The 26,681-nt window shown below is 33.9% G+C and overlaps 4 protein-coding genes across 5 annotated transcripts; 1 reads left to right on the top strand and 3 right to left on the bottom strand.

Moving 5' to 3' along the window:
- Window positions 1-3,082: 3,082 nt before the first annotated feature.
- LOC130824143 (peroxisomal membrane protein PMP22) lies at window positions 3,083-6,584 on the bottom strand. The gene is made up of 7 exons (XM_057689033.1): window positions 6,297-6,584; window positions 6,085-6,183; window positions 4,925-5,026; window positions 4,483-4,558; window positions 3,671-3,741; window positions 3,504-3,589; window positions 3,083-3,400 (listed from the first exon to the last, which is right to left on the bottom strand). Exons 1-7 carry the CDS (start codon window positions 6,369-6,371, stop codon window positions 3,349-3,351), a joined length of 561 nt encoding a protein of 186 aa, XP_057545016.1. The 5' UTR covers window positions 6,372-6,584; the 3' UTR covers window positions 3,083-3,348.
- A 2,150-nt stretch (window positions 6,585-8,734) lies between these two features.
- Window positions 8,735-14,718, top strand: LOC130824134 (uncharacterized). Of its 2 annotated transcripts, none has more exons than XM_057689022.1 (3): window positions 8,735-9,181; window positions 10,284-10,647; window positions 13,473-14,718. In XM_057689022.1, the coding sequence occupies exons 1-3, from the start codon at window positions 8,887-8,889 to the stop codon at window positions 13,492-13,494; spliced, it is 681 nt and encodes a 226-aa protein (XP_057545005.1). In that variant the 5' UTR covers window positions 8,735-8,886; the 3' UTR covers window positions 13,495-14,718. The 2 variants fall into 2 exon arrangements, with proteins under 2 accessions (XP_057545005.1, XP_057545006.1); XM_057689023.1 differs by lacking the exon at window positions 13,473-14,718 and adding an exon at window positions 10,731-10,930 and having other exon boundaries at window positions 8,736-9,181.
- LOC130824133 (S-type anion channel SLAH1-like) lies at window positions 11,184-14,600 on the bottom strand. The gene is made up of 2 exons (XM_057689021.1): window positions 13,539-14,600; window positions 11,184-12,204 (listed from the first exon to the last, which is right to left on the bottom strand). The coding sequence occupies exons 1-2, from the start codon at window positions 14,451-14,453 to the stop codon at window positions 11,935-11,937; spliced, it is 1,185 nt and encodes a 394-aa protein (XP_057545004.1). The 5' UTR covers window positions 14,454-14,600; the 3' UTR covers window positions 11,184-11,934.
- Window positions 14,719-16,173: 1,455 nt separating the features above from the next.
- On the bottom strand, window positions 16,174-24,996 carry LOC130824049 (aspartic proteinase-like). Its single transcript, XM_057688925.1, has 14 exons — window positions 24,883-24,996; window positions 22,113-22,484; window positions 21,967-22,027; window positions 21,104-21,198; window positions 20,905-21,017; window positions 20,232-20,400; window positions 20,099-20,138; window positions 19,849-19,913; window positions 18,896-19,009; window positions 18,363-18,427; window positions 17,958-18,117; window positions 17,747-17,866; window positions 16,601-16,689; window positions 16,174-16,509 (listed from the first exon to the last, which is right to left on the bottom strand). Exons 2-14 carry the CDS (start codon window positions 22,476-22,478, stop codon window positions 16,425-16,427), a joined length of 1,542 nt encoding a protein of 513 aa, XP_057544908.1. The 5' UTR covers window positions 22,479-22,484; window positions 24,883-24,996; the 3' UTR covers window positions 16,174-16,424.
- Window positions 24,997-26,681: the final 1,685 nt, after the last annotated feature.

Here is a 26,681-nt window from a genome sequence, read left to right as displayed (position 1 = left end):
TCTCATTTAGCATTATTTTTATTTTGGATTGTTTATCTTATTTTTCATTATTTTTATTTTTAAAAATAGACACATTATTTTTTTAGTCTTATTTATACATTATAATTTTTTTTTATTTTATCCACGCATTTCAATATTTTTCTTCACCTATTATTAAATATCCATTTTAAAAAAAAAAAATACTCTAAAAAAAATACTCTAATCTCTTTTTTATGCTGAATGAAAGGGACGGCGTGTTTACTATGTAATACTCCCAATTTTTTTATTAGAAGACTAATAAAATTAAATAAATTTCTTTCCACATTATGTTTTAAAATGGAATGGAGTACATTAGATTGTTCCCTTATATTTTAATCAAATTTCATGTTTGATTTTGAACATATGTCAATACATTATTTCAATTTCAATTTCAAATATCAACTTAAGTATAGTTATTAAAAACTAATATAATTTAGATTGAGACGAATAAAATAATCTCACAAGACTATTTTTAACTTATAGATTGAAAATAAAATGCAAACCAATACTAATTCATAAATCATGTCATCAAAAACAAAAACAACATTTAATTAGAATATAAGCAACTATAAAACAAATATACAAGCAAGTCTATATATATTAAAAAGGACATTACAAAAAAATTAATCTCAATAGCAAACTTAAAGGAATAGAGAATGTTACTGCCAAGATGCCAATTCGTTTTAGTAACTTTTAGGACGAGTATTGATGCCATGACACCCGAGGGAGCATGCACTTATTTTGAAATATCACTTTTAAGTCTAACTACTATTAAATTCGTAGATTCAAGATTTTAAATTCGATACATAACTCATAATCATGCACCTCACTTACAAAGTCAAAGGAGAAAAATAAAACCAAATGGTAGTGTACTATTAGTAAATAAATACTCCATAAGTTCATAAAATGGCGTACTTTATTATTTTTTTGATGTGGGACAGCTTTAATGTGTAATAATAATGACATTTTAACACCATTTTTTGAAGCCAACATATGTTGATATACATAAAATCCAATCTTTAACGTAAAAAGAAAAAAAAAACTTACTTGCATCATGGAAGGCAATGCAGCAGTCGGATCAACTAGCAATTTTCTGCTACACCCTTAAAAACATAAGCACATTCAAAACAGAACATTATATTGAAAAATCGAAAAAAAAAAGTAAAAAAGTTGCCCAATAAATACAGTATTCTCCGCCTTTTTGAATTTGCTAAATTACTCGAATCGAAATGAGTGCTTCTTAAATCTTTAATATATGATAGCAAATTCAAAAGGTCAGAAACTCGAAAGAATTAATTATGATATATCACTACCTTGTGGTAAGAAGAGAACAAGAAGTGACAAAAAAAGAACAAATGTTGCAAAATGAGAGTAACCCATTACTTATTTCTGTGTTATCTGAAATGGGTTTTCCTTAGATTCAAACTTATAGAAGTTTTGGAATTATATTATATGGTGACAATAGCTACAACTCTTAGGTTTTCTGGGAAAGCTCCCTATATTTAATTATCAGATCCAATGCACAACTCTTTTATCTTTTTTAGGGAGCCATGACCATTAGTTTAGGGAATCAGGTTCTATTATACCTTGAAAACCGTAAACAAAGTACTCTGTTTTGTCCCGATTGCTACTGATAGTGACGTATTGTCAGTGTCGTTTATGATATTTTATAGACCCTAGGTAAAATGAAATAAATAAACTACTTATAAAGGGTTGAATATGGCTTTTAAAGGGTACTTGACAAAATAACAAAAGACGGACTCATATATATTATGATTTATCAATATAAATATAGACGTGCCATATACTTCTTAACTCATAAAAGAACTAAATCTAATAAAAAAGCATGCTAAAGTTTAGATAAACGTATCCTACGTGATAATATTATTGAGTTGAGGGGTTGGATCCCTTTTCAGTTTTAGCTATGAGCTTTAGACAAATGTCTATTTTACTTAGGGTCAAAAACGATCCTGCATATTGTGAGGAAAAATATCACTATTAATAGCGATCTCAAAGTGACAAATATTACTGGTAAATAATCGATGGGTATAAAAAATTTGTGTACATGTTTAGTTGTCTTTGAGTGAATTATGGCAATTCTATTATGTTGTGTGTGGCTCCTAAAGTTGACTTTCTAATATCCAATTGATGCTAGTTGTACTTGTACTACCTTTCACATTTTTTTAAATCTTGCAAGTTTCAAGATTCAATTTTCTCGATCTACCTTGAAGCATGGTGTGCTTCTACGTTTCGTAAAGGCGTTCAAATAGAAATATTTGTGCTAGAGTACTCTTAGATTATAGTTGTTTTTGGAAATAATAAAACTAAAATAAATCAAATGGAACTGCAATAAACCGAATAAGATTAAAATGATTTGTATGAAACTAAACTAAACTAAACTAAACAAACTTAGTCAAACTATGAGACAACAACAATGACAGTCTTAATTCCAAAAGATTGGAATCGACTAAAAAGTGTAGCATGTCGTTGAGCTGGAAACATTCCAATGAGATGTGACTAGTTAATTGAGTTGATCACTTACCCTTTCCGAGCTTGGAACCAACAAGAACTCGACAAGCACTCCCAAATGGAGAAAACTATTGAGTAAAAATAAAAAGTTGAATAGAAATGTACTAATTAAATATTATTAAAACGAAAACGAAACCGATAAAAAAAAAACCTCTAATATTTAACCATCTTAATGCGAGCAACCATGTCTGATGACCTTCACGGCCTTTCCCCAACTAGGCTCAGCATCTTTCTACTTTTACGAGCCAAATCAACCCCTTTATTCAAATTAGGGCATCACCATCCACATCTACTCCTGCAAGGCCACGACAAGCCTTGGAACCAAGGCATAAAGTCACAAACTCAAGATTTTGAACTCGGTTCTCTGTAATCCATCAAGCGTTCAACCAAGTCTAAGAAAAGCATAGAATATGCATGACAAAATTTCACAAAAATTCATTGCAAAGGCAGTTTAATTATCCGAGGACAATATCAACATATCGTAGAATGTCAAACCAATTGTTTCCGTTAGACGAGACATCAGCTCAGCTGATCATAAGCAGCTTCAATTAGAGCAAAGCAAACAGTCCTAATTTCCGTAAAGATCCTTACAATGCTTCACATTCAAATAATAATGATAGCTTTTATCGAATTACGATACAAGAAGAGTTTCTAAGGGTTAATGTAGCAAACGAGAAATTGCGTAAGATGCTACATTTTCAGAATTAGGAATCATTAAAATACAAAACATACTAATAGGATAGCTTTGACTTCACCCGCACTGATCATTCAGGACGATGTGCTGCACGCTCTATCGCTCGGTCAAGTTTTGGTGAGAAGCATAGATCTTGCTCGTAAGTTCAAAAATATACCCCTGAAAAAATGGGAAACGGAGAATTCGTCGGTATTTCTTAGTGATTTTACATTTTTCCTCTAGAAAAGGAGCAAAACTATGTAACTCGAGTTTAGTCGATTACCAGCAAAACGCAACCATGCTCTGGAAGACCACACGTAAATGCAATGGCATATACTGGTGGTTTATCCATCCAAAAACCGGCCAAAACTGAAGAAAGAAGTACGTTGTTGGATTTGAATGTCATAAGAATACTGACATAGATAGAGAACGTAGATGTAAGTGTAATACCGTCCATGCTGTCAACTGAACTGATGGGTAATCTTTTCTGATTCTACTTCTGACCTGGGTAAATGGCCGTCCTGCATTAACAAACTGGATTACGTCATTCGATGTTACTTGCTACATGAACTCTTACTATCACAAGTCACTCACGAAGTTGTTGATGACGTTTGTTAATTGTTACTAGGGGTCAATAGTAAACCTCTTTTGTTATAACTAACAAGGATACTATTGCATTATTGCGTACATCCAATATCCCAAACTCTGTCCAGGTGAGAGCCACTTAATGCCATTCAAGTAATGAAATAATAATGATATATTGGATATAATATATGTTCTTTTTCAAAAGTTGAGCACCCACCCACCTGCTTTTGGGGTGTTTGCAAAATAGCTTATTAGACAAATTTAACTTATTTGATACAAATAAAGGGTTGAGTGGTCAAACCATTCAATGCTAGTGTTTGGTAAATTAGCTGGTTAAAACAGCTTATTGTTATGAATAAACTATTTTTGAACAAGATGCTCAGCTACCAGCTTGTCAAAATCAGCTGGTCAATCTAGTCACTAAAATCAACTGGTCAAATCAGCCAATGTAATCGGTTATCAACTATCAGCTGTTTTCCAAACACTCCCTTTTATCTCTCCAATTTTTCACTTTCTTTAATCACCATACAAAAACTCATTGTTCCTTTATAAAGGATGGAGGGACTAAATAAATCTTCCTCACATAGAATGAAACTAGTAAATTGCCCTTAACAGAATGAAAGTCCTCAAAGTAAAACAACCTTAACGATATGCATGTATAACTGAAATCAACTTACCCTCTACAATCCATCCATAATATATCATAAAAAGTATGTTGTTCAACGGAGAAACGGTCAATTGTTCTACAAGAACCTGAAGCATACAGAAATTAGATGATTTAAGCATTTCATTTATTTGCTTTTCCAATCCGGCTCAAAATAAAAACCATGAAAAATCATATTGTAGTAGGAAACTATTGAATTCATTGTCACTTGGAATTGAAAGATTCATCCTCTACTCATGTCTCAACCCCCTCCTCAAAATCTTAAAATCATGTCGAGGTGAACTTGATTAAAAAAAGCTTGACAACTATTGGTGGCTTGCTTTGTCAAGATGTATCATCAAGAATTTGACATGAGTTCTTCGAATAATGTGAAACGAACATCTAAGTAACAAGCACAAAACAACAGCTTATCAAACTTTTTACTCGTTATAATTGAATGAGGATTTTAGTAATACCTTCTTAGCAACCGTCTTTGGATCCCTCTTTCCCTTGAAAAACTTATCAAGCAGCATATGAAAAAAGTGCCCAAATGGTCCAAGATAAGCAAATCCAAAAAGCTGCATTAAGCCCAATAGGTTGGTTATATGAAATCAATAAACATATATTACAACATATTGTATCTACATCGTTATTTATCTTCAGTCAAATTTGAAAAGCTTAATTAAATTGTATACAATGTCCTAAAGCATATTCCTACCAAGAACATAATTCAAGTCACTGAAGCTGCTAAATCTAAAGTTAAATTCCAGTCAAAACCAGGGGCGGTCCAAAAGAAAATCAAATGATGTCAATGTATTAAGTATTATTATGACAAACCAATATTTCAACCAACTTAACCAGTAAACTTATTAGCACATTTAGAGATATAACTTGTTAAATTCTATCAGTTGACAACATTGAATACGGTTGCATCCGCCCCTGGTCAAAACACCCATTGAAATGCCATGAGCTTGACACTCCTTTATTTTAAATCAAAGTCAACAAAGATTTATTGAAGCCCAAATGGGAATAAGCAAATGCCAGTACACTTTAGTCCTTCACCATCTTCAACCCATAATAACATTTGACTTCCTAATTTCATCAATTAAGAATTCATTTCTTGGTTAGCAAGATAGAGACAAAAAACAACTTTTTTCTGACTTATGAGATGATGTAATGATGACAATAAAAGATGGTCAATTTGATACATAAATTGTATAGCTAAAGGGTTTGAACACAACCAATAAGCTTGAATTAGACTGAAGTTTGAACAGAAACAAAACATAACACAACTTTCAAAGGAAAAGAATAATATTAAGGAAGATTCAGCTTTGATTGCATCACAATTGAAGCTACAAAGAGAAATCAAAAGGTCAAATACCCATCAATCAAATTGGGAATTTGGGCTTAATTCAAAATCTAATCAAATTAAGCAAAACAAAAAGATCTAAGCATAGGTCCATTGGGTCGGGACTCGGGTCATTTGATTAACAACCCTAATTCGGTCACCTTATACTAGTATCTGAATTCGCTCCTAAAAAAATCCATTTTTTAATACAAAATCCCAGAAAGAATTGAATAATGTAACGTCAAATCAGTACTAATTGTTGTATTACTTAAAGATCATAAATTATACCACTTTAAGCAAAACGCGGCGGATTTGAAGCTTTTGAATGCCAGAAAGTTTCTGAGAAGTTATGTCACTAATTGCAGACAAAACCCCAGCAGTAATAGCCTGAAATTCAATCAAAAACATAATCAAGCAATGAAATTAACAAACACGCACCAAATATTACAACAAAATCGAAAAACCCATTTAATTTTTTGGATTAAAAAGAAGGAGAAAACCTTAGTTCTTAAGGGATGGCGTTGAAGCTGGGACAAATACCGTTGCAAACCCTTCTTAGCAATGTTTCCTGTCATGGTTTTTGTTTCAGAATAAAATGATAATCAATCAAATATCTTCAGCCAGAATGGTTTTAGCCGCTTAGCAGTATTATTTGGATTCATAAATGTTACTCGTCACTCCTCAGTCAGTAGTCAGAAGACTCAAAACTCAATTTGTGAAAAATATCAATGTTTCGTACTCCTAAATAATTGAGTTTCACAATATCTCTTTAAAAAAACAAAAAAAACAAGAGTTTCACAAAAAACGTGTTTGGAAATGTAAAAGTACTTAATAGTTTTTTCTTAGTCGGTTCATATTTGACTTTTTAACGTTTTCCAACGTTTTTACGTGCAAAAAGATTACGATGGAACAATTTGGCTAATCTCATGATTACCGCGTGGATTTTTTTAAAGTTTTGATTACCACGTAGAAAACCCAAAACCTTAGATTTATCACGTGGAATTTCCCTAAAATTTTTAAGAAGTTAATATTGTGAAAATATGCGAATAGATATTCAAATAATATCTCATTTGACCATATTTTTTTCTTACATCATCATCATCATAATCATCATATCCAGTATATCCCGCTCATAGCAAAACTAAGACCAGGGTCTGGGTAGGGAAAGACGACGATAACTCATACCCATAAAGGAGAGCGCGGCCAAAAGAGTCCCCCGGCTCGAGGAAGATAAAGATACGTGATTACAGAACTAATAAAAAGGAAACAATAAAAGCAAGAGGTTAAAGACACTAAAAGGTAAACTAAGAGGACATTAGTAATCTAAGACTTGGATATGGCGTCTCCAACTGCTCCTATCCCTAGTCAGGTCTGCAGAGAGGTTTAACTCATGCAAGTCAGTTCTTATTTGTTCATCCCAAGTTCTCTTGGGTTTTCCTCGACTCCTCTTACCCTCTACTATAATGCTTTCTACCCTCTTCACAAGGGCGTCGAAAGTCTTTCTCTGCACATGACCAAACCACCTTAATCTATTTTCGAGCATTTTTCCAGATATAGGGGCTACCCCTAATTTGTTCCTAAACTCTCGGTTCCTAATTCGATCCATTAATGTGTGCCCACACATCCACCTCAGCATACGCATTTCTGTAACTTTCATCTTATGTTCGAAAATCTTCTTTACAGGCCAACATTCGATCCCATATAGCAGAGTAGGTCTGATTGTCACCCGATAGAAATTTCCTTTTAACTTATTTGGGAATTTCCTATCACATAGCACTGCGGTGGCTGCTCGCCACTTGAGCCAACCCGCATGTATACGATGATTTACATCCCCGTCAATCTCCCCATCCCTTTGAATGATCAATCTTACATATTAGCCTATATTCAGCAGGTCTAACCGTGGTCAGTGGGCTCCACGAGATAGTTTTAAAGATGTCGTCCATCTTACTCTTCATGAATGAATAAAATTCAACCTTCTCAGCTAGTTGAAGAACAATGGAATCATGTTAGACTATTCAAGAACTTTCAAACTAGGATACAAAGTACTCTTTGTATACAAACACCAACAAAGAAAGAAGTATACAAGGCCATAGAAGTTCTAGCTTTGGTTTGAGCATACCCATTGCCTCTCTTAGTCTCAATGCTTGAAAACTTTCATTGGAATTTAGAGCCTGTTAATTAGTGGTTGTCTAATATACAATCAAATAAATCGATTATCACAAAATGGTCATCATCATCATCATACTTTGCTTATAAAAGCTACGATCAGGGTATGAGGAGGGCTGAAAGACACCAAACCAAATCCTAATCAAAAGGAAATAAATCAAAAGGAAGGATATTGAACATTACATTAGGCTAGGGAATAAAGCATTGTATAGCCTAATTTAGGTGATTATGTACATGCAGTATGTTTCAGAAGTACAACCTAATTTAGGATGATGATGGATGACTGATTCTTAGTTATGAGATTGTTTTGTAAAGTTTAGTAAGCCACCATTATGTCCTCGAACGAGCACATCGTTTGCGCGAACTACATGCTCGAACTAGCCTATTGTTCAAGCCAATATCGAATGGAGGCAAAAACTTCAATGTTTATATTGCTTGTATGAGCATGATCCTTAGTCAAGCATGATCTTCAAGCTTAATCGAATTATCATTAGTTCTGATCAAATTTTCGAAGGGGAATTAAATTTTATCGAATTTTCAGATCAAATCAAATTTAATTGAAATTTTAAATTGAATTAAAAAATTATTAAGTCTAATATCAACCATTCACTCAATAATACAACATGTACAATTATGCATTAGACATCATTCTCTCGGCCAAAAAAGAAAAAATCGAAAGAATTAAACCCAATTTTCTACTTTAACTCAACTAAAACAAGACTCAATTTGGGCACCCGTTTATCTTTAGGTCTTACCAAGTCACAACATCCAAAATTCCAAACATGATGACCCAGGAATAGACCAACATTCCTTACATTTCTCTTCTCCTTTCCTCTTAATTTTCAAGTCTTCTTCCCATTTCTCCTTCTCCTTAGCCCTTTTCTCTTCTTCAACATCACCCAGATATCAACAATAACAAAAAGGATGATTCCCCTTTTATACACAATGATCTTTGTAGAATCCACCATGATAATGCTCCTATTATTCAAATCTCCTTTGAGAAAGCTTGTCATTGCAATTCTTGACAAAATCAAAAGAGGTCGTGGCCCTATTGTGGTCAAAACTGTTTCTGCTACAATTTCTGTTGTGTTTCTTTCAACCCTTTACAGCATTCTTAAGATCCAAAGGCGTGGAATTGGTGAAGATGGTGCCCCTGATACTCTAAGTCCCACTGATCAAATCCTCTTTTCTAAGCACCTTCTTGAAGCCTCTCTTATGGGTATTCTCTTTCACCCAATCAATTTTTTTGGGCTTGTTTTAATTTTGAAATTTGTATTGCATTTTGATAAAGCTATTGGGAATTTTTTTAATTTCATTGGGGGTCAATTTTTGTTGAATTTTCGAATAATGGATTGTTTTGATGGGTTTCTTATAGGTCGGCATTTGCATTGCATTTTAATGACTTTCTCATCTGTTGGGTATTTTAAATATTGGTTTTAATTTTGGAAAAATGGATTATATTGATGATTTTCTTATAGGTATTGGTCATTTTTCTTGGCAAGTTTTGATTTTCGCTGTTGCATTTCTTTTTGGTGATTTTTATGAATGCCCCATTTGTTTTTATTTTTAATATGGATGGATTATGTGATGGAAATTAGGAAATATGCATCTTGTTGAAGTTTCTTTCAATGGACATCAATCAAATCCTTTTCTTTCTTTTTTTCCAATTTCAAAAATGGTTTGATTATTGTTCCTTTTTTTTTTCTATTGAGATTGGAATTTGTTTGATCTGCTGAATATATGAATTTTCTAGGTATGAATTGTTTGATTAGCCTGCAATGAAACATTCAATGTATGACTCATGTGTTGCTCATCCTTAAATTTGAGAAATTGGGTGATTGTCCTATGTTTGTCTGCTTTAAACCAATGTCTATTTTGCATAGAGGTCTTTGTTCGGGTTATCGGGTTGATTTCGGGTTGGTAAAATTGGATTTTGGGTCTATATTGTTTTTTACATAATGGTGAATCATTTTTGAAGTCGGGTCAAATCGGTTTCGGTTACAAAGGTCAGTTAAATTTCGGTCATCAGGTCTATTTTGAATAAAGCTGTATATATGAATGAATGCACCATTTTGTTATTGCTGTCCAATGAACCTGAGAACTGAATTGGTTTGTTGTATATGTTGTGTTTGTAATGAGAACAACTGCAGAAGTGTTTCTTGTTTATTGATGTATGGTGAAATTTAGAAAAACATTTATTCGAAATCTCTTAAATATTATTAAAATTTGAAGAGAATAGGCTCGCAGTAGATGACCAAATGCAAATATCATTGTATGACATAGTATAATTAAGCCTATATGGTTGTTTTTGTGCTTTGCAGGATTCATCCTCTTTCTTGCGCTAATGATTGATCGCCTGCATCACTACATCAGAGAGCTTCGTTTAAGAAGGAAGACCATGGAGGCTGTGAAGAAGAATGATACAAGATGTGCGGGCCCTGAGGAAATCAAAGCTAGGGAGCAGCAAGTTGAAACATTCAAGGAGATGATTAGGCAGCTGGAAACAGAACTAGAGGGCAAGGTTAAGGAAGCAAGTACATCGGAAGCTACTGTTGAGGCTCTTAGAAAGCAGTCCGAGGGGCTGCTTCTTGAATATGATCGTTTGTTAGCGGAAAACCAAGAGCTTCGGAATCAATTGCAGACTTTGGACCTGAAATTGTCGTATTCTGGCATGAAGAAAGATTCGTAAGGAGTTTTCTTTGCTTTGATCTTCCTTTCGAGTCGCTTAAGTCTTTCTTTTTGACCATTACACTTTAACATCTTTGTAGAATGTGAGAGTGCAAGATGAGCAAAAACGGGCAAGAATCGAATACAAAATGCTATCATGAACTGTTTGTTTGCTCATTTTACTAATATCCATAGTTTTCCTGTTAATCTGTTTTGTAACATTTTATGAAATTCTTTTGGACAACATTGAACAGAGTTTCGACTTGGCTTATAATTTTTATGCGAGATATTTTTCGTGCTATATTCAGCTTTGTTTGTTCCTTTTTCATTTGTCAAACTCTATATGTTTTGCCCTTTTAAGTATAAGAGTTTCAGTTTACTGATCTATTGGTTGATGGTTTGAGATAGTATTTTTATCTTCGCGCAACTTTCATTTCTGGTTTATGTTTTTGACACTGCATATGAGTTGTGTTTTCTTATGAGGAGAAATCTATCTTTTCTGATTTACTGTCAGAATATGGTTAAATATTTGATGATCGTTCTGTACCTATGTCTTCCAATTGTCTTGTGGAGGGAACCATGGTAATGGTTATTGCTCAAAATGGTTCAAAATTAGCCTAAAACTGACCATAATTTGCCTTTTTCGATTCGCGATTCGCAAGACAATTAGTGAATCATTTGACAATGGTTTGATCTTTGGCGAAGCTTGGAATAGATTCATCCTCATGAAGCATTTTAACAACTCTGAGTACAGTTAATACTTTTATGAGCGAGTATTAAGACTTCAGAGTTAGAATCCTGATATGTTGAGCATCGACGTAGCTGCTAAATGGCCCTTTAACTCCTTTGTAAACCCAGCATGTGACAGTCGACACTAATCCGCTATGAGGTTAGTAATCTTTTATATCATACGTTTCAACAGATACTTTGTTTTTTTGAATCTTGTTACAATTCTTCTAAAAGTTAACAAAAAATCCCATCTTTTAATCAACTGATGTGCACTTGATATTCTTTGATCCAAAGTAATCAACCCACAGTAGCTACTTGGAGCTTGGGTTTGAAATGTTTAGTCCTGAGGACGGAAGTGAACGTTGAAGGTTTAAGGCCACGAATCCTTTCGATTATGTCTGTATGAAATTTATGAATCGCTGTCAAAAAAAATTCTGAAATTGAACCTGAAGAATTTCTTGAAAAGATGTTGATGTGGTATATCTAATCTCTTTAAGCATCAAAATACAATATCTATAGTACTATAATTACTAAGATTTAAGACAAATAAACAAGGCTTTAATCAGCTGTCAAGAATTAAGCCATTGGATCCTTTGCAAAGCTTAGAATAGGATCATTCTCATTAAGCAACTTAGCCACATTGAGCATAGTAAAGAGCAGGAGTCCGAGGAAAACGAGGAACGAGAGTCCTGAGACTAGGAGCATTAAGGCTGCTGCTACATGGCCCTTCACCTCATATGCATACTCTACCGATGCAAGAGCTAGCATGGTTATTGGGAACGAGTAAGCCCACCACGCGACGTTAAACTTCTTCATTGATTTTTTGAAGAGGGTTGGTCTGCTCACCTGAAAATATCATTCAAGTCAGTATAAAAAGATTCACAAATTCTTGTGAGAGGCGGTCTCTTTGAGAGACCATCTTTAATTGAACCGGCCCATTATATATTTTTAAAATATTGTAAGTAGGCATTAAGAATGATGTAAGTAGACATTTAAGATATTGAAAATAGGCATTAAAGATACGGTAAGTAAGCATTAAGGATAATGTAAGTAGGCATTAAGAATACGATAAGTAGGCATTAATCTTTAATGGGCTGGCTTTGAGATCCGTCTCTCAAGAGACTAGCTGAAAAAGATTTCCGTCATTCTTCGTTTTTACATATTTTTGGGCTGTGTTTGGTTCTGTGTTAAAATAGTCGAGCAAGAAGGAAGAAAAGCAACAGAGAGTAGAGGATGAGATAGAAGGGAGGAGTGATGCAAAGAATTGGCTATAAATTTGGCATTTGACCAGTGAAATATAATTCGCTAGTTAGTTTGACTTTTGAAACCGCAATTCGCTCAAAACGGTTTTAAAATAGCCTAAAACCGACCATAATATTCTTTTTTCGATTCACAATTCACAAGGCGATTAGTGAATCACGCGACTCCGCATTGGACTATAGAAATTTCCAAATTAATATTATGAACTTTCTTGGACTGGGTGCGCCCATAGTGCAAAAATACTATTTGGGTCACGAACGGATTTCGCAGTCAATGCAGATGCAAGTTTTGCGATTGCCTCGGCCTATATTTCGGTTGTGATAAGCTCAAATATTTTTATGATACGATCGCAATAAAGTGATACAACTTGTTTTTGCACTATTGGCGCGCCCCTTTGGCATTCCCTCCGACTTGTTGCGTAGATATCAAGCCGTCATGAGTATTGAATTGTTCAGGCGGCTGTTTTACTCAAGGGTTCTATTATGCTCTTATGCCTCAACTAATATACCTATGCGTGTATGACTAACTTTAGTCCTGTTTCTTTAATTTTCTGCTCAATTCCTCCATAAATCATGTTTTAAGTTATTAAGAAGTCTTGGTTAATGGCTTAAGGCACTGTCTATAATTTGTTTAGGAAAAATTACCATCAATAATACAATCTTTCGTTATTGTCTTAGAATAATACCCACTTTTGATTAACACTCCTTAAGTTGGTATTATTTATGTTTGATCAAAAGTTGGTATTATTGTAGAGAAATAAGTAAAAATTTGTATTATTTCTGGTAATTTTTCGTTTGTTTTATGATGATACTATGTGTTAATGGTGGTTGAAATGCTTGTTTTAAAATTTTCAGGTCTATCTTTCTCCATATTTGAAAATGATCAGAAGCGAAGTTAGGTCGCAAAAGAAAGATAATTACCAATGATGCGAATAGAAAGAGCGAGAGGAAAAATAACATTTTCGATCCGATACCAAAAGAGCCAGAGATGGAACTCCAAGCCAAACTAGCCATGCTTGGGATAGCAATGAAGAGGAAGAACACAGGACGGAGCATAGCAGGAAGGCGATCACCACCCGAGAATCTTTGGTAAAGGGTGACGAAAAGCACCAAGTAGTGAACCATTCCTAAGGAGAACATGCATACTGCTGTCTCCTTCCACCCAATCTGTGCCGAGGCCCTTGCTCCTACTAGATTCCCTAGGACTGATATCTGGCTTGTCGGGTTTGCTACCATCGAGAGGAACCTCTTCTCGGTGGTGAACCATTGCCCGTATATCTTGACATCGAAGGCTATGATGGGAATGGTAAATGCCCACCAAAGTATTAGATAAGGGGTAGTCGTCTTTGGAACGATGAAGATTATAGGGGTCGATTGGAGTAGCAATAGCCAAGAGGTCCAAGGTGCGAAAAGGTAATTCACTCCTACATGGTGTAAGAGCTCAGCTTTCACTAAGCGGAAGTGAAAGAAGCATCGAAGAATGTAGAAGACGGAGAGTGATGCTAAGATCAACAAAGACATACACCAAAAGACGAGGGGAGTCGTTGAAGGGAGGATGTTGAGGACATTTAGGAGAACCGATGCATTTTCGCTTATAATTTTGTTAGTAATATGATTGGTGCTACAAGTTTGGCAAATCATTTTCCATAGTAGTGCTTGGCTTCCAAATGACAGACCGATTCTGAAATAACCTGCATGGAGTCGGGCTAGAATCGATAACAACCATGTGAATGACTGCTTATGATTTACTCTTGAAGATCTTGGAAGGGTGTTGTTGGTGGTTGTGTCTATAACTAGCTGGATTGAGGGTGGTGTTTGTAGTTCTCTACAAGGCATTTTTTTTCCTTAGGATGGAGGTGAATTGAAAGTTGATGCTTTATTCTATTAGAGAATATGGATGGTATATATAAGCTACAAGAGCTAAGATGACGAAATGACAACAAAAACATGACATACGCTAATGTGTACTGGATGGTATATATACGCTAATGCTTTTTTTTCCAAACATGTCTTATACGGGGTTTGAGGAAGTTAGATGTATGCAACATTAGTTGTTTCTTATTGAAGCAACTTCACATATGACACTACAAGTGATTAATGATATTCTATAAAATTTCGAAATTGAAAAAATAGAGTATATATTTTTAACTCAATCCAAAATGATCAAATAAGATTATGAAGAAGGAGATCTTTCAATAGTGATCTAAAGGAATTTAAGAAATGTTCTACCCACTTATTTGGATGCTTTTAATTTTGTGGCATCATGTTTGGTTGTTACAAAACGTAGTACTATTGTTTGTAGGAGTTTATAGTATCTAGTATGGATGCAATTTGCGGTGTTAATCTGGCATTTCTCGCTCATAGGAATTATGATTTGGAGAGGGAGAGTAGACGACAACCTATACTCAAAAAGGAAATGCGGTCAAAGAGTTCATCGACTTTAGAAAGATCCTCCAAAATAGAGGTATCCTTCAAAAAAGACCCAACTCGTATTCGATGTTCTAGAATGTACATATTCATATATGTTCGTTGAAATGTACATATGCTTATATGTATATTGTTTGACATAAAAACAATGATATTGAATTAATAAGTCACTATCGATGTAGTTACTAATAACACATTCAATTTTGGAGTAATTTGGTATGAGTTTCTTAGAAGATATATGTATTTTTTGACGCACTTGACAAATTAATTGGAATAGATTGTGCTAAGATAAAATGATAATTTATTTAACATAATTTGAGAAGCAATATTAGAAGCCATTGGTTTCAATTTGCAAGTTGCATGATGAATATACATTTAAAGTGATTGTGAGTTGGAAAGTTGAAGTAAAAAATAACAAAGCAATGGTTCACAATAGTAAAGAATAATAACCCTAAATACATCATAGGCAAAGTAAAGAAACTTGGTATATTGTCTATATTAAACAAAGTATAATGTGTGGTATAAGGGGAACTTTTATGTTTGATGATGTTCCCAAGTTTTCATGTGGATTAATTGCTTTATGTGTTATGAACTACATGAAACTTTTTTCCCCATTACTACATGCATAAGCAAATAACAAAATAAATAAAGAGAGGAAATACCCAATTAAGTATAGAGATAGTACTTGATTATAAGACTATAAGAGGGTAAAGGTGAAAGATAGTGAACATTTTAGAAATAGTGACAAAAGTGCTTGTATAATAAGGAATGGAGGGATATGTTTTTCCAAATTTGAGGCTTAGCACACCAATTTTAATAGTTTATATGTCTCTTTTAATTAGCACGATTTTTAATTTTTTAAATTTCAGAATTAATACACTTATTTTTAAATAATATTTTTCTTTTTTAATTAGCACAGTTTTTTATTTTAGTTTATTTTACTAATTTTATACCTTTTTGAATTTTCAATGATCTCATTTTTCTTTTTTCAATTCCATTTATAAACTTATTTTCTCTCATCTTAATCACTTATTTTATTTTTCTATTTATTTTTGTCTTATTCATCAACTTAATTCTCCTTTTCACTAATTTTCACCCAAAAAGCACATGATGCTAATTAAGAGGGATAGGGAAAATAATATTTTACAATAACTTTGAGTTTCTTATGATTTTGAATTTAAATTAACTTTTAACTGACTTAAATCTTAAAATTGTATACGGAAACCCCTTTTATTTAGCAACACTATTTAGCAGAGTAAATCAACAAACTTCAATTGTATTGCTTGAACTGAAGTCTATCATACTAAACAATATATACAAGAGAAAATCCCGCCAACCGAGCACACGAAATAAGTTAAAGAAAAAGAATGCATAGCAATATCACGCGGCTTCAGCAAATCCAACCCGAAGATTTCCATAGTCGAAAACAGTATGATACCGACCCATGAAGATGTCACCAAGAATCCTGCAAACTCGCAACAATCGAATGCCAATGATTGTCTATTCTATGAAAGCGATAAATAACCGTAAGTTAATGTGTAAATCGATAAACTTACCAGAGCGGTCCATGAGGAGGAGGAATATCCATAGCAGTAAATCCGCTAATGCATTGTGCGGCAGGTCCTTCACCAATCTTGAGTATGTACTGGACGTATATGTAGACGGAGTTGTAAGTATTGATCGCGTAAACCAGTTTTAACACCATTTACTCTACAATTTGACAATTTAGATAGTAGCGCGGGTTTAATCCCCGCTAGAAGACAACAAAGGAACTCTTACAGAAACAAGTACAACGGAACTCTTAAAAAACTTGCATTGCTAATTTCCGATTTCAAAAGCATCGTTCTTGCATCTATGTGATTGATAGTTCAGTTTTGTGTTGGGTATATACGTCATAATGTTCGGTACAGGCCCGTTTTTGGTTGCTTTGAATTCAATCAATTATCTCTTTTTAAGGCTAAGGAGACTATTTGAGGGCAGGATCTTTCGGGTTTTAAGGTTGAATAAATTTTTACAAAGGATTTCATTACTCGAGAAGGCCAGAAACAGCTCAGATGATTCGCTATTCTCATCGCGAATCGAAAAAATTGAATTATTGTCCATTTTCGGGGGTATTTTGAGTGAAGCACAAATTCAAAAAGCAAATTTGTTGGCGAACTATGTTTCTCTGGCCAGGTGAATACTGCAATGAACATTAGAAGATAGTGCAAAAACAAGGCCACACCGCACCGTATCACCCGTATCATATAGATTTTCAAATTTACTGAGTCGGTATTACACGCACCATAAAGGTGTGAAAACCTGCGTTTCAGGCCATTCCAACCGATATTTCTTGTTTTAGGCCGGTATTTGACAATATGGAAACTACACCATCCCCGTTACCACATCACCGTGTCTATTATCGCAATCATGACCGTTACGACATTTTTGCACTATGCTTCAGAACACTAGCTATAAACAGTATATAGACTTTCAGATACATGAAAAACGTCCTATCAATGGGACTAAACAAGTAAACATACCATCATCTAAGCCAAACAATCCATGGTAAAAATGAACGTACAGATTCAAAAGAAATGGTTTATGGTTCAATATAGAACCTTTTTGTTTTCACTATATAGTTGAACCAGATTCGGGTAAAACCCAAACACGAGGAGTCACATGAGCAAAGAACGCATGTTAAACAGTAGAAGCATACTAACCTCTTCAGGACGAAGTTCAAACAGTTTCCCTGCAATAGTAAAGGAAACTGGGGGCATCTTAGAAATATGAGCACAATCAACAGAGGATTGTCCCATTGGATTCGGAACTCGTTCACATAGCTGCAAGATTCCACAACAGTCAAAATGAGAAGAGAATCTAAAAGTGATACTATATCATATATCCGAAAACATTCTCAAAAAAAATACTAACTTCACTAGCATAGCTTAATATACGATCCTTGGTTGCATTTTGTTTGAGTTGACTCTCCATCCACACGACAGCCATCTCACAAGCAGGGCACATACCATCACGCAGCTCATTGGAAGATCCATCAGAACTCTCCTTATTTGTCACCGACTCGATCCCCATGCTGCAAGTAGTGAATTAACTAATTAAATCATCGCAAACACGGTCATCAGCAATCACTCAATTTTTATAGCCGTTTCCATCCTTGATTTTTTTTCGTTTTTTCATAGCCGGTAAAATTTTATTTCTCCCATTTTTTCACCGTCTCCCTTTCTCTCTCCCAATCCACACTATCTCTGGCATCATTTGATCTAAGATAACTAAGGGAATACAAACTCGAAACAAGATTAAACGAGATCCAACACCTACCTAACACCGTGAGCGCCATCATAGGTGCATACACCAATTTGTGAACATATCTTGTTTGGTGACTCCTATCATGATTCAAAATCAAGAAAATAAAGTAATTAACAAAACACAAATCTTGATAATTATGAATGTCAATTCTGTTTTAATGCTAAATATAGTACAATGAGAGATGTACATCTGGCATAATCGCATAAGTTTGCAACTTTGTCTAACATGCATAAAATGATGGCCAACATTTCATTACCCCAATGCCTATGCCCGTAGTAGAGGCTCCCACCTAAATGGGATTTTTTTGGGAGTTCAGATTTACCCAACCTTACCCTTGTTACTGATAACAAAGAGGTGGATTCCCATTGACCCACAAAAACATTGAAGCAAAATCAATAAAAAAATTTTATTGTGTGTTTTATCTTTTATTTGTACAAAAAAAACAAAAAGAGCATATGAAAAGATTCAGCGTAGCAATATACAAGCAAAAACTTCGATGTCACAAAGAATAGAAAACGCAATATACAGATATAAACTCAACTCACCACTGAAAACAAAAGATCAATAATTGTTTCCCCATATTGCTCAACTACATTTTTGCACGCCTGACTGGCGACGCCTAAAGCCCCAATAGCCTGGTTGATTTGGGCAATAACAGTCTGCATAATTACAACGGCCATTAGTTGATGCATTTGTGCAAACAAACTTTGACGGATAGTAGTAATAAAAGCCTACGAATGACCGGGAAATTCATTGCCAAGTATGAACAGCTGCTCATGTTTCCTTCAAAATCCAACAAATTTGAAACATGTAACTTGCAATCAAAATCAAGATAAGATGCTAGCACCACACTTTGATGGATTTTTGAAAGAACAAGCAACAATTAGGGAATGATACATTTGCAAATCTATTAGTTACGTGGAACATGGAATGTTGCCACGTTCCGCGATCCGGGAACATCCGTCTCCAATCACCACGAAACACTACCTAAATCATTCAAGGTGACGTCTCAGTGTAGAAGACCTTTTAAAATGTTATTTTGGCCTTCATTAACAAATTAAAGAAAAAAGAAGGGAGGAAAAAACGAGATGAAACCTAGAAAACTAAAAAAATTCCACTCAAAAACAATTTCTTAAAGCAATAAAATCATTTTTTTTTCCAAATATATTTTTTATACAGTGTATCTCGTACCCAAGCGTTCTCGAGTCAATCTAAGTTGCGTTCCTTGTTCCCGTTCTGTTCACTGTTCAAACCGAACGTCGTTCCAGGTAACAATGAATCTAGTCTTTCGAGTGTTCTATTGTACCCTTATAATTATATTTCAAGGTTTTCACGTAGATGTAGTTGGTGTTTCTTTAGACCATACGCTATTCGTCCATTCAGGTCTAATAAATGTGTAAGATCAACAAGCACCAAGGGGAAGTATCACCTTATAAGTGGAATATAAATGACATAGTAACAAGACTAAACTAACTGAAAGATGAAAAGAAAGGCTAACCGTGGGCCCAGCCAACAACGATGTTCCAGAATCAGCAATAGCTGCGCATCCACCATTACAGTACCCTGAAGATATCACCAAGTCAATCAGAAGTCAGAATCGCAAAAAGCTAACTCGAAAAGACTCACGAAGAAAGATGAGCTCCCCAAAACATTAAAGATTGGAACTTTAATGTAACGAATGCAATTAAATTCTAATTTCCACTCCCTCTACTCGTAACAAATGCATAAGAGACTGAAAATAAGCGTACCTGTTGTTTTACCATTGATAAGAACATCACCCATATCGAACTGCCAACAATCAGATTGTGTGCATAAGATCCTAGAGTTAGTATATATATCCAGCAGACACACTTAACGTAGGAGAATCAAAGAAACTCATACCTGCCAATAGCCCTTCTTTGTTACAGGAACGTATGTGTGCTTGCCTTTGTAGTGCTTCGGGTCAGCCCCACCAAAAACAAGTTCACCTCCTGCTTCGTCTTCAGCGTTCCGGTTGAGCCAAAATGAAAAAATGGGATCCTTGACTAGCCCTTGCTTGACCATATTGTCCCTTTAGCACAAGTAAGACGTATTAGCGTTTGGGTAAAAGAATGAAGCCACATACAGGTATGTACGATAACAGATGTTATACTTTTGGAACTAAGATAACCCTTAGCGTCTGCTTGGTAATCGGTACTAAATGGTGGAATGGTAATGAAATATTAGTGTAATTTGGTAAGAATATCTCTTGATAAATTTAACTACCATACTTGTTCTTCGTCAACAAGCTCATTTTCTTCACAAAATTCATTCCAATGCATTACTACTACAACATGTAGTATTAGGTGGTAATGAAAAATGGTGAACAATTTTTTTTTATGATCCTTTCATTACAATGGTAATGACATGATACATATCATGAAAACTTACACTACAAATCACTCCCATTACCACCAATCAGTACCATTAACCAAACGGGCCGTTAATCTATGTATGGCCTAGTTCCACAAATGGCCAAACAATATATCCGCAACTAAAATGATGTTTAAAGGGAATTTAATCAGTAGAGGTATACCATACTGGAACAGCACCTCCAACTGCAATTTCTTGGAATCCGAGTCCAAATATGCCATCGAACTTGGCGACCATGAATGTAATACCAGGCTCGCTAGTAGCCTCGATGAATTCCTGTATAATAGAAAATTTCTTGCTTGATTAAACTAATTAATCAATTATCACCAAGTTATAACTGAAGGAAAGTTGATGTTGCTTGCCTGGTGTTTTACAACAAGGTCACCAACCGCCACATTATCTTCACTGAAGAAGCCAGATATAGCTCCGGTTCCATAACGAATAGCCGCAGATGTTCCTGTGTAATATCCATGGAATAGCAAAAACTTGATCATTCATTTCACGGAAAAACAACATATATCAATATATTAATTCAGATCAATCCAACAAGATCCCATATGATACTAGTTTTTTATAAATTTGGAAAAAAAGGACAAAGTTCACATAAGAAGTCGTCTAACATTGCCATTAAAAAGTGCCAGAGGAAGTATACTTGTATATATTACTCGGATTCATAACTCAAGTCATTATGAGTATGGGAAACAGAGAGTCCGGGTTTTCATGTTTTTTGGTCCAAACAAAGAGTCTAAGAGTCCACACCAATGTAAGAGAGTCAAGGATTTGGCATGTTCACTCGAGATGGAAATGTGGGATAAACAAGCAAACTCATCTTTCGCATTTCCTCTTTCTCCATTCTCACACTCTTACCCCTCTTTATACCAAACAACTAATTATATAATACTTATGTAGAGGTGTTTATTCGGGTCATCAGGTTGATTTCGGTTCAAAATCGAGTTTTGTATCCACATAGGTTTTTACATAATTGTAAATCCATTTTTAAGTGGGGTCAAATCAGGTTCCGTTACAAGGTCAGGTGAATATCAAGGTCATCGGTCTGTTTTGAACACCTCTATATACTTAAGAATACCATTACCAAGAATACCATTACCCCTCTTTAAGCATTGTCTTTCCTTTACATTCCACTTCTCATATTAAACACCTCCTTAGAGTATATATCAAAAAGCTAAAGCGTGATTAAATAGATGGATGAAGAAAGTAGATGTACCGTTCTTTTTGTAAGAACTAGATGCACCAGACTTGTACTTTGAATGGAAGAAGCAAGCAATCTGTAAACAAAAACACGTGAACATAAGAATTTAAGATAACTGATTTTACAAAGACAAAAACAAGCCAAAACAACAAGCTACTGACCGATAAGTAACACTTTGATGAAGGCACCCACAAGTTAGAACTACCCGTATCGAAGATAACAGTAAACTTCTGAGGAGGAGTACCGATTCCAAGTTCCCCAAAATACTGAGCATCCATGTAGTTCTTGAGGGCAACGATATCAACATCCCCAACATCTTTAGAGTTGCCAAAGAGATATTTGTCAAAGGAAGATTTGAGCACCTCCCTATCTTTGAACCCGAGTTGAGAAGCAAAACGATTATTAGGATCAAATTTCTTCTTTTTCAATCCAACTCTAAGCAACCCGTCATTAGATAACGAAAGAGCCAATGGGAGCAGAAGAAGTGAAAGGAACAGCTGGATCACCAGCACATTGTGTTTGGCCATCCTCACCTATTAATGCATTACATTAAAGACCAACTATCAAGATATGAAATGATCTTAAGTTGACACTTTAAAATAAGCATGTCCACCAAATTTGGCTTATGACATAAGATGTGATGGTGTTTAAGTTGATTGTCGCTAATTTACTAATCTACCGCAACTTTACTCCTTTACCCGTCAATGAATGTAGAAGCACACACTCAATGCATAGATACATGTCCATCTTATTAAGGAAGAAAAGTTAAGAGCTACAACTATAAGAAATAACCAATTAACCGTTCTATTGCATTTTGTCCTAGTATCATCAACAAAATGTAACCCCTGGGTATATAAAAGGTGTTATACTCGCACCATCATTTAGTATGCTCAAAACATGAAGCATACTTCCTGGTTTTCCCTCAACCCTCAACTTTCATAGAACTATCAATATACTCCATAAATAGGGGAAATTCTCAGCATGTTAAACATGTTCAACCGCACAGAGTCCCAGAAATTAAGGGCCTCAATATTAAATTACGTAGTATATATTATATAATACATTCATATTGTTGGGATTGGGAGTAAGGATTTGGCATCGTTGTTGTGGCATTGCCGAGTATAACTTAAAACATTAAAGAATTATTACAGATAATGGTGATACTAGTAAGCTTAATAGCTAAAGTCATATGTTGCATACAGAGTAGCTAAAAATAAAAGATATCTAGACTGCATATAAATCATACCAGTGTTGATCAAGGAGCATTAATAGATGTATGCAACCTAAATCTTTCCAGCCTAATGGCATACATAACAGTGAAATGACTACCTACTACAAATATCTAAGGCAATACTACATAAATACTTTTCATTTCACCTCAAGTTCCCTGTTGGATCCCTCAACCCGTACAAACGTGATACTCTTTTCACTCCTCCTCACAAAAAAGGGCGGATACAAGGCCCAGAAATGCTGTCAATTGACAGCATTTAAGTTTCATATTAAACCATATACCTACGAATACTAACGTGTGCTGGCTAAATTAGTAGGAGTTTATTGTGACAATATCGATTTGGGTGTATCATCGGATCCTCCAATAGTACTCGAGGAGTTATAACACGGCACATACTGTCTGGTGGAGTTGTTGAGAATTGAAACATGTATGTTTCTTGGTATATTCCATAGCATACAGTTTAGCTCATAGGATTTTTTTTCTTGATTTTTTTTTCCATTGACATTTTTTGTTTTGCTGTCATTTTATTAAAAACATGAGGAAAATTGTGAAAAGTATGTTGTAATAGCAGGGAAAATACAGAACAGAAATAAGTGAATCAATGTTACACGCAACGAAATTCAATTCGTAACTAAAAACCAATCACACATGATTCGCTAATCTCCTGGCGAATCGCAAATCACAAAAAGCGAATTATAGTCGGCTTTGGGCTATATTCTTGGGCAAATTTGAGTGAGTCGCGAATTTAAAAAGCGAATTAGGTTACACTGCTAAAAATTGTTAGAGTATGTAAGCTTTTGGTTGAGTTGATTTCTTGATATAATATAAAAAGCCAATATGACAAAAAACGGTCACGAATTCTAATCTCAACTACCTGTGTATGAAAAGTTTTTGTGCTACATCTACACTAACTAGTATATAACATATGTTAGGGCCGCCTCAACCCATAAACTTAAAGCTTTTGCGATTCTTTGACAAAAACGAGAATTTGGTGTGTCAAAAATTTAGGAAATTAAATTTAATTCAATGGAAGCTAAAATATGGTCATAATGTTAACCAAATAGATTAATCATAGTAAGAATTATAATCATAAGTCACTAACACTAATCATAAATTAAAACTCTTATAATTATATCACAAATATTAAACATAGTAAAATAACTATAATAGAAATACCACCAGCATGTTTTTATTCTATTTTTTATTTTATTTTATGTTTTTTTTTTGCTACGTTACTCAATTCAAAGTATGAGTCCGTTTCACCCTAACGCACACTTTTACTTTAATTTTCATTTACACTTAACTTGATTATTCATCTTTCTCCCACTTTCATGTAAAACAAAAATAAAACTCAAAAATATTATCTGATAATCTTCCATGAAAGCAACAGAATATAAAACGCATGCAATCAGAAAATGACCTCAAAACTTCTACAGAAATTTGTAAATCCCAAAATCATAATAAAATACATAAACAAATAAAAAAGAAAAACCATGTAGAGAATTTAATCATTCAACAGAGAAACCTTCAGATTCTCTATAAAATAAAGAAAAAAAATTTAAATAATCAACAATTAGGAAAATAAATGATCAACAAAAACTAATGATCAATATTGAAACTTTACACTGATTTAAAGAAAAAACAGGCAAAAAGATTCAAAATTTAACAAAATGAAACATCAGATTAAGAAAAATACTCACAAATTTTTTATGGAGAAGGAAAAGTTTGTGTCACAAGAAATGCAATGATGTTATGCTTTTAACTCCCTACTCTTTTATTTCTCTCGAGTCGAGGATTTATAGAGTGGTGGGCAGTGGGCACTTTTCTTTTTATTACGGGTGGGCCGAGAAAAGGAGAGGATAGCTTTGCAGCCGCAATATGGGAATTTAATTTAATATATATTAAAAAATAGTATTTTTTTCGTTTCTTTTTAAATACCCTATTTTTGATTTACGATTCATTAATCATTTTAATTCATATTTTATTCGTAATTTATGTATTAAAACATTTTTTTTGAATAAACCATGCATTAAAATATAGTCAAAAGAGATTTTATTTGATTTGTCTCAATATAAGGTTTATTAATATTTAATTTTTATAATTTTCAATTATACACAATTATTGCTAATAAATATTGAATTAGTGCATTAACAAACGTGTAAAAAACATTTAAAATGAAACAGATGAATTACTTTTCAATTGAGACAAAATTAGTTTTTAACAAATGGGAATTAAGAGTAGATTATAATTTATTTTTTATTGAGCTACTTTTGTATCTATCGATAAAACGACTTTAAAATAAAGATTTCATATGATAATAATTATATTAGTTGGCTTATTTAGCTATATAAAGAGCGTTTTACGTTAAGATTATCTCAAACAAAATTATGAATAAGTTAGATGAGAATGGGATTTATAATTGTTACACTATTTATCCATTAGAATCAAGACTCGGTTCTCACGAATAGATTGAAGTGGAGCATAAAGATTCAGGAGTTTTCTGCACTCTTCTTCCTGTCTTGTTTTTACTTCACTCCTCAAAGTATAACTCAAAAAGGAAAAACCCCACACAAAAAACTTGTATGAAATCCAGACCATTGGTTTCTTGAATGGGGGTTGTTTGAGACCGTTTGATTAGGATAGAGTTGAAATGTCCCGATAGTCTACCGGGTCACTTAGTCAGTCAATGTCATAAGGAGATGGTTAAAAGATCTGAGTTCGGCTTAGATTTTATTTTAATTTAAAATTTAATGATTTTTATTTGTTAAGATGTGGGTATAGGTTAGATTTGAATTTTTTGCCCTAGGTGTAGATTTAATTTTTTTATTATATTCAAACTCAAAATCGTTCAAACATATCGTAAATTTGTAATAATTTATGATTTTTTTAATTAGTTTAAATTCATTTTAGAACTAAATTATTCTCATGTATTTATTTTAAACTTATTTAGATTTAAAAGCTAAACTTGATGGAGTAAGAAATTCTAAAATTCTCGGACACTACAAATCTGATTTCGAGTAGAAAATAGTTTTTCAAATACTAAAAAAAAATTTTTTTTTTTAAAAAAGGCAAAACTTACCAAAATAACTACTTTAAACTCTAAATTCATTGTACTCTAAATAGAGATTTTTAATTCTCGAGTAAATATCAAATTATCAAATCTTTTTGAATTTCATTAGTTGTAAAGCTTAGGAAAAGGAAGTGAAGTAACTGAATTTGGGTTACTTTGCGTTGAAGGGTGGTGTACTTTAGCTAGTTCGTTTTAGAAACCTTTGTGTTTATTTGTACCTTTTGTAATGGTGTCGTTATCCTTGTGATTGCTACAAGACCTCAAAATTAAGGTATGTAACCTTGTGATTGTGGACCTTCAATAGACGTCATCACTAAGGTACTTACAACCAAATTATGTAACAAAAGATGGGGCTACTATTTCCTTTTTTTTTAATTAAAATAATTTACTTTTTATTTTCATGAGATTGTAACGTACACATTCCATATT

This window comes from Amaranthus tricolor, chromosome 9 (assembly GCF_026212465.1).
Source record: "Amaranthus tricolor cultivar Red isolate AtriRed21 chromosome 9, ASM2621246v1, whole genome shotgun sequence".
Taxonomy (NCBI): Eukaryota; Viridiplantae; Streptophyta; class Magnoliopsida; order Caryophyllales; family Amaranthaceae; genus Amaranthus; species Amaranthus tricolor.
Note: the sequence above shows the minus strand (reverse complement) of the source record. Positions and strands in the feature narration are given on the sequence as shown.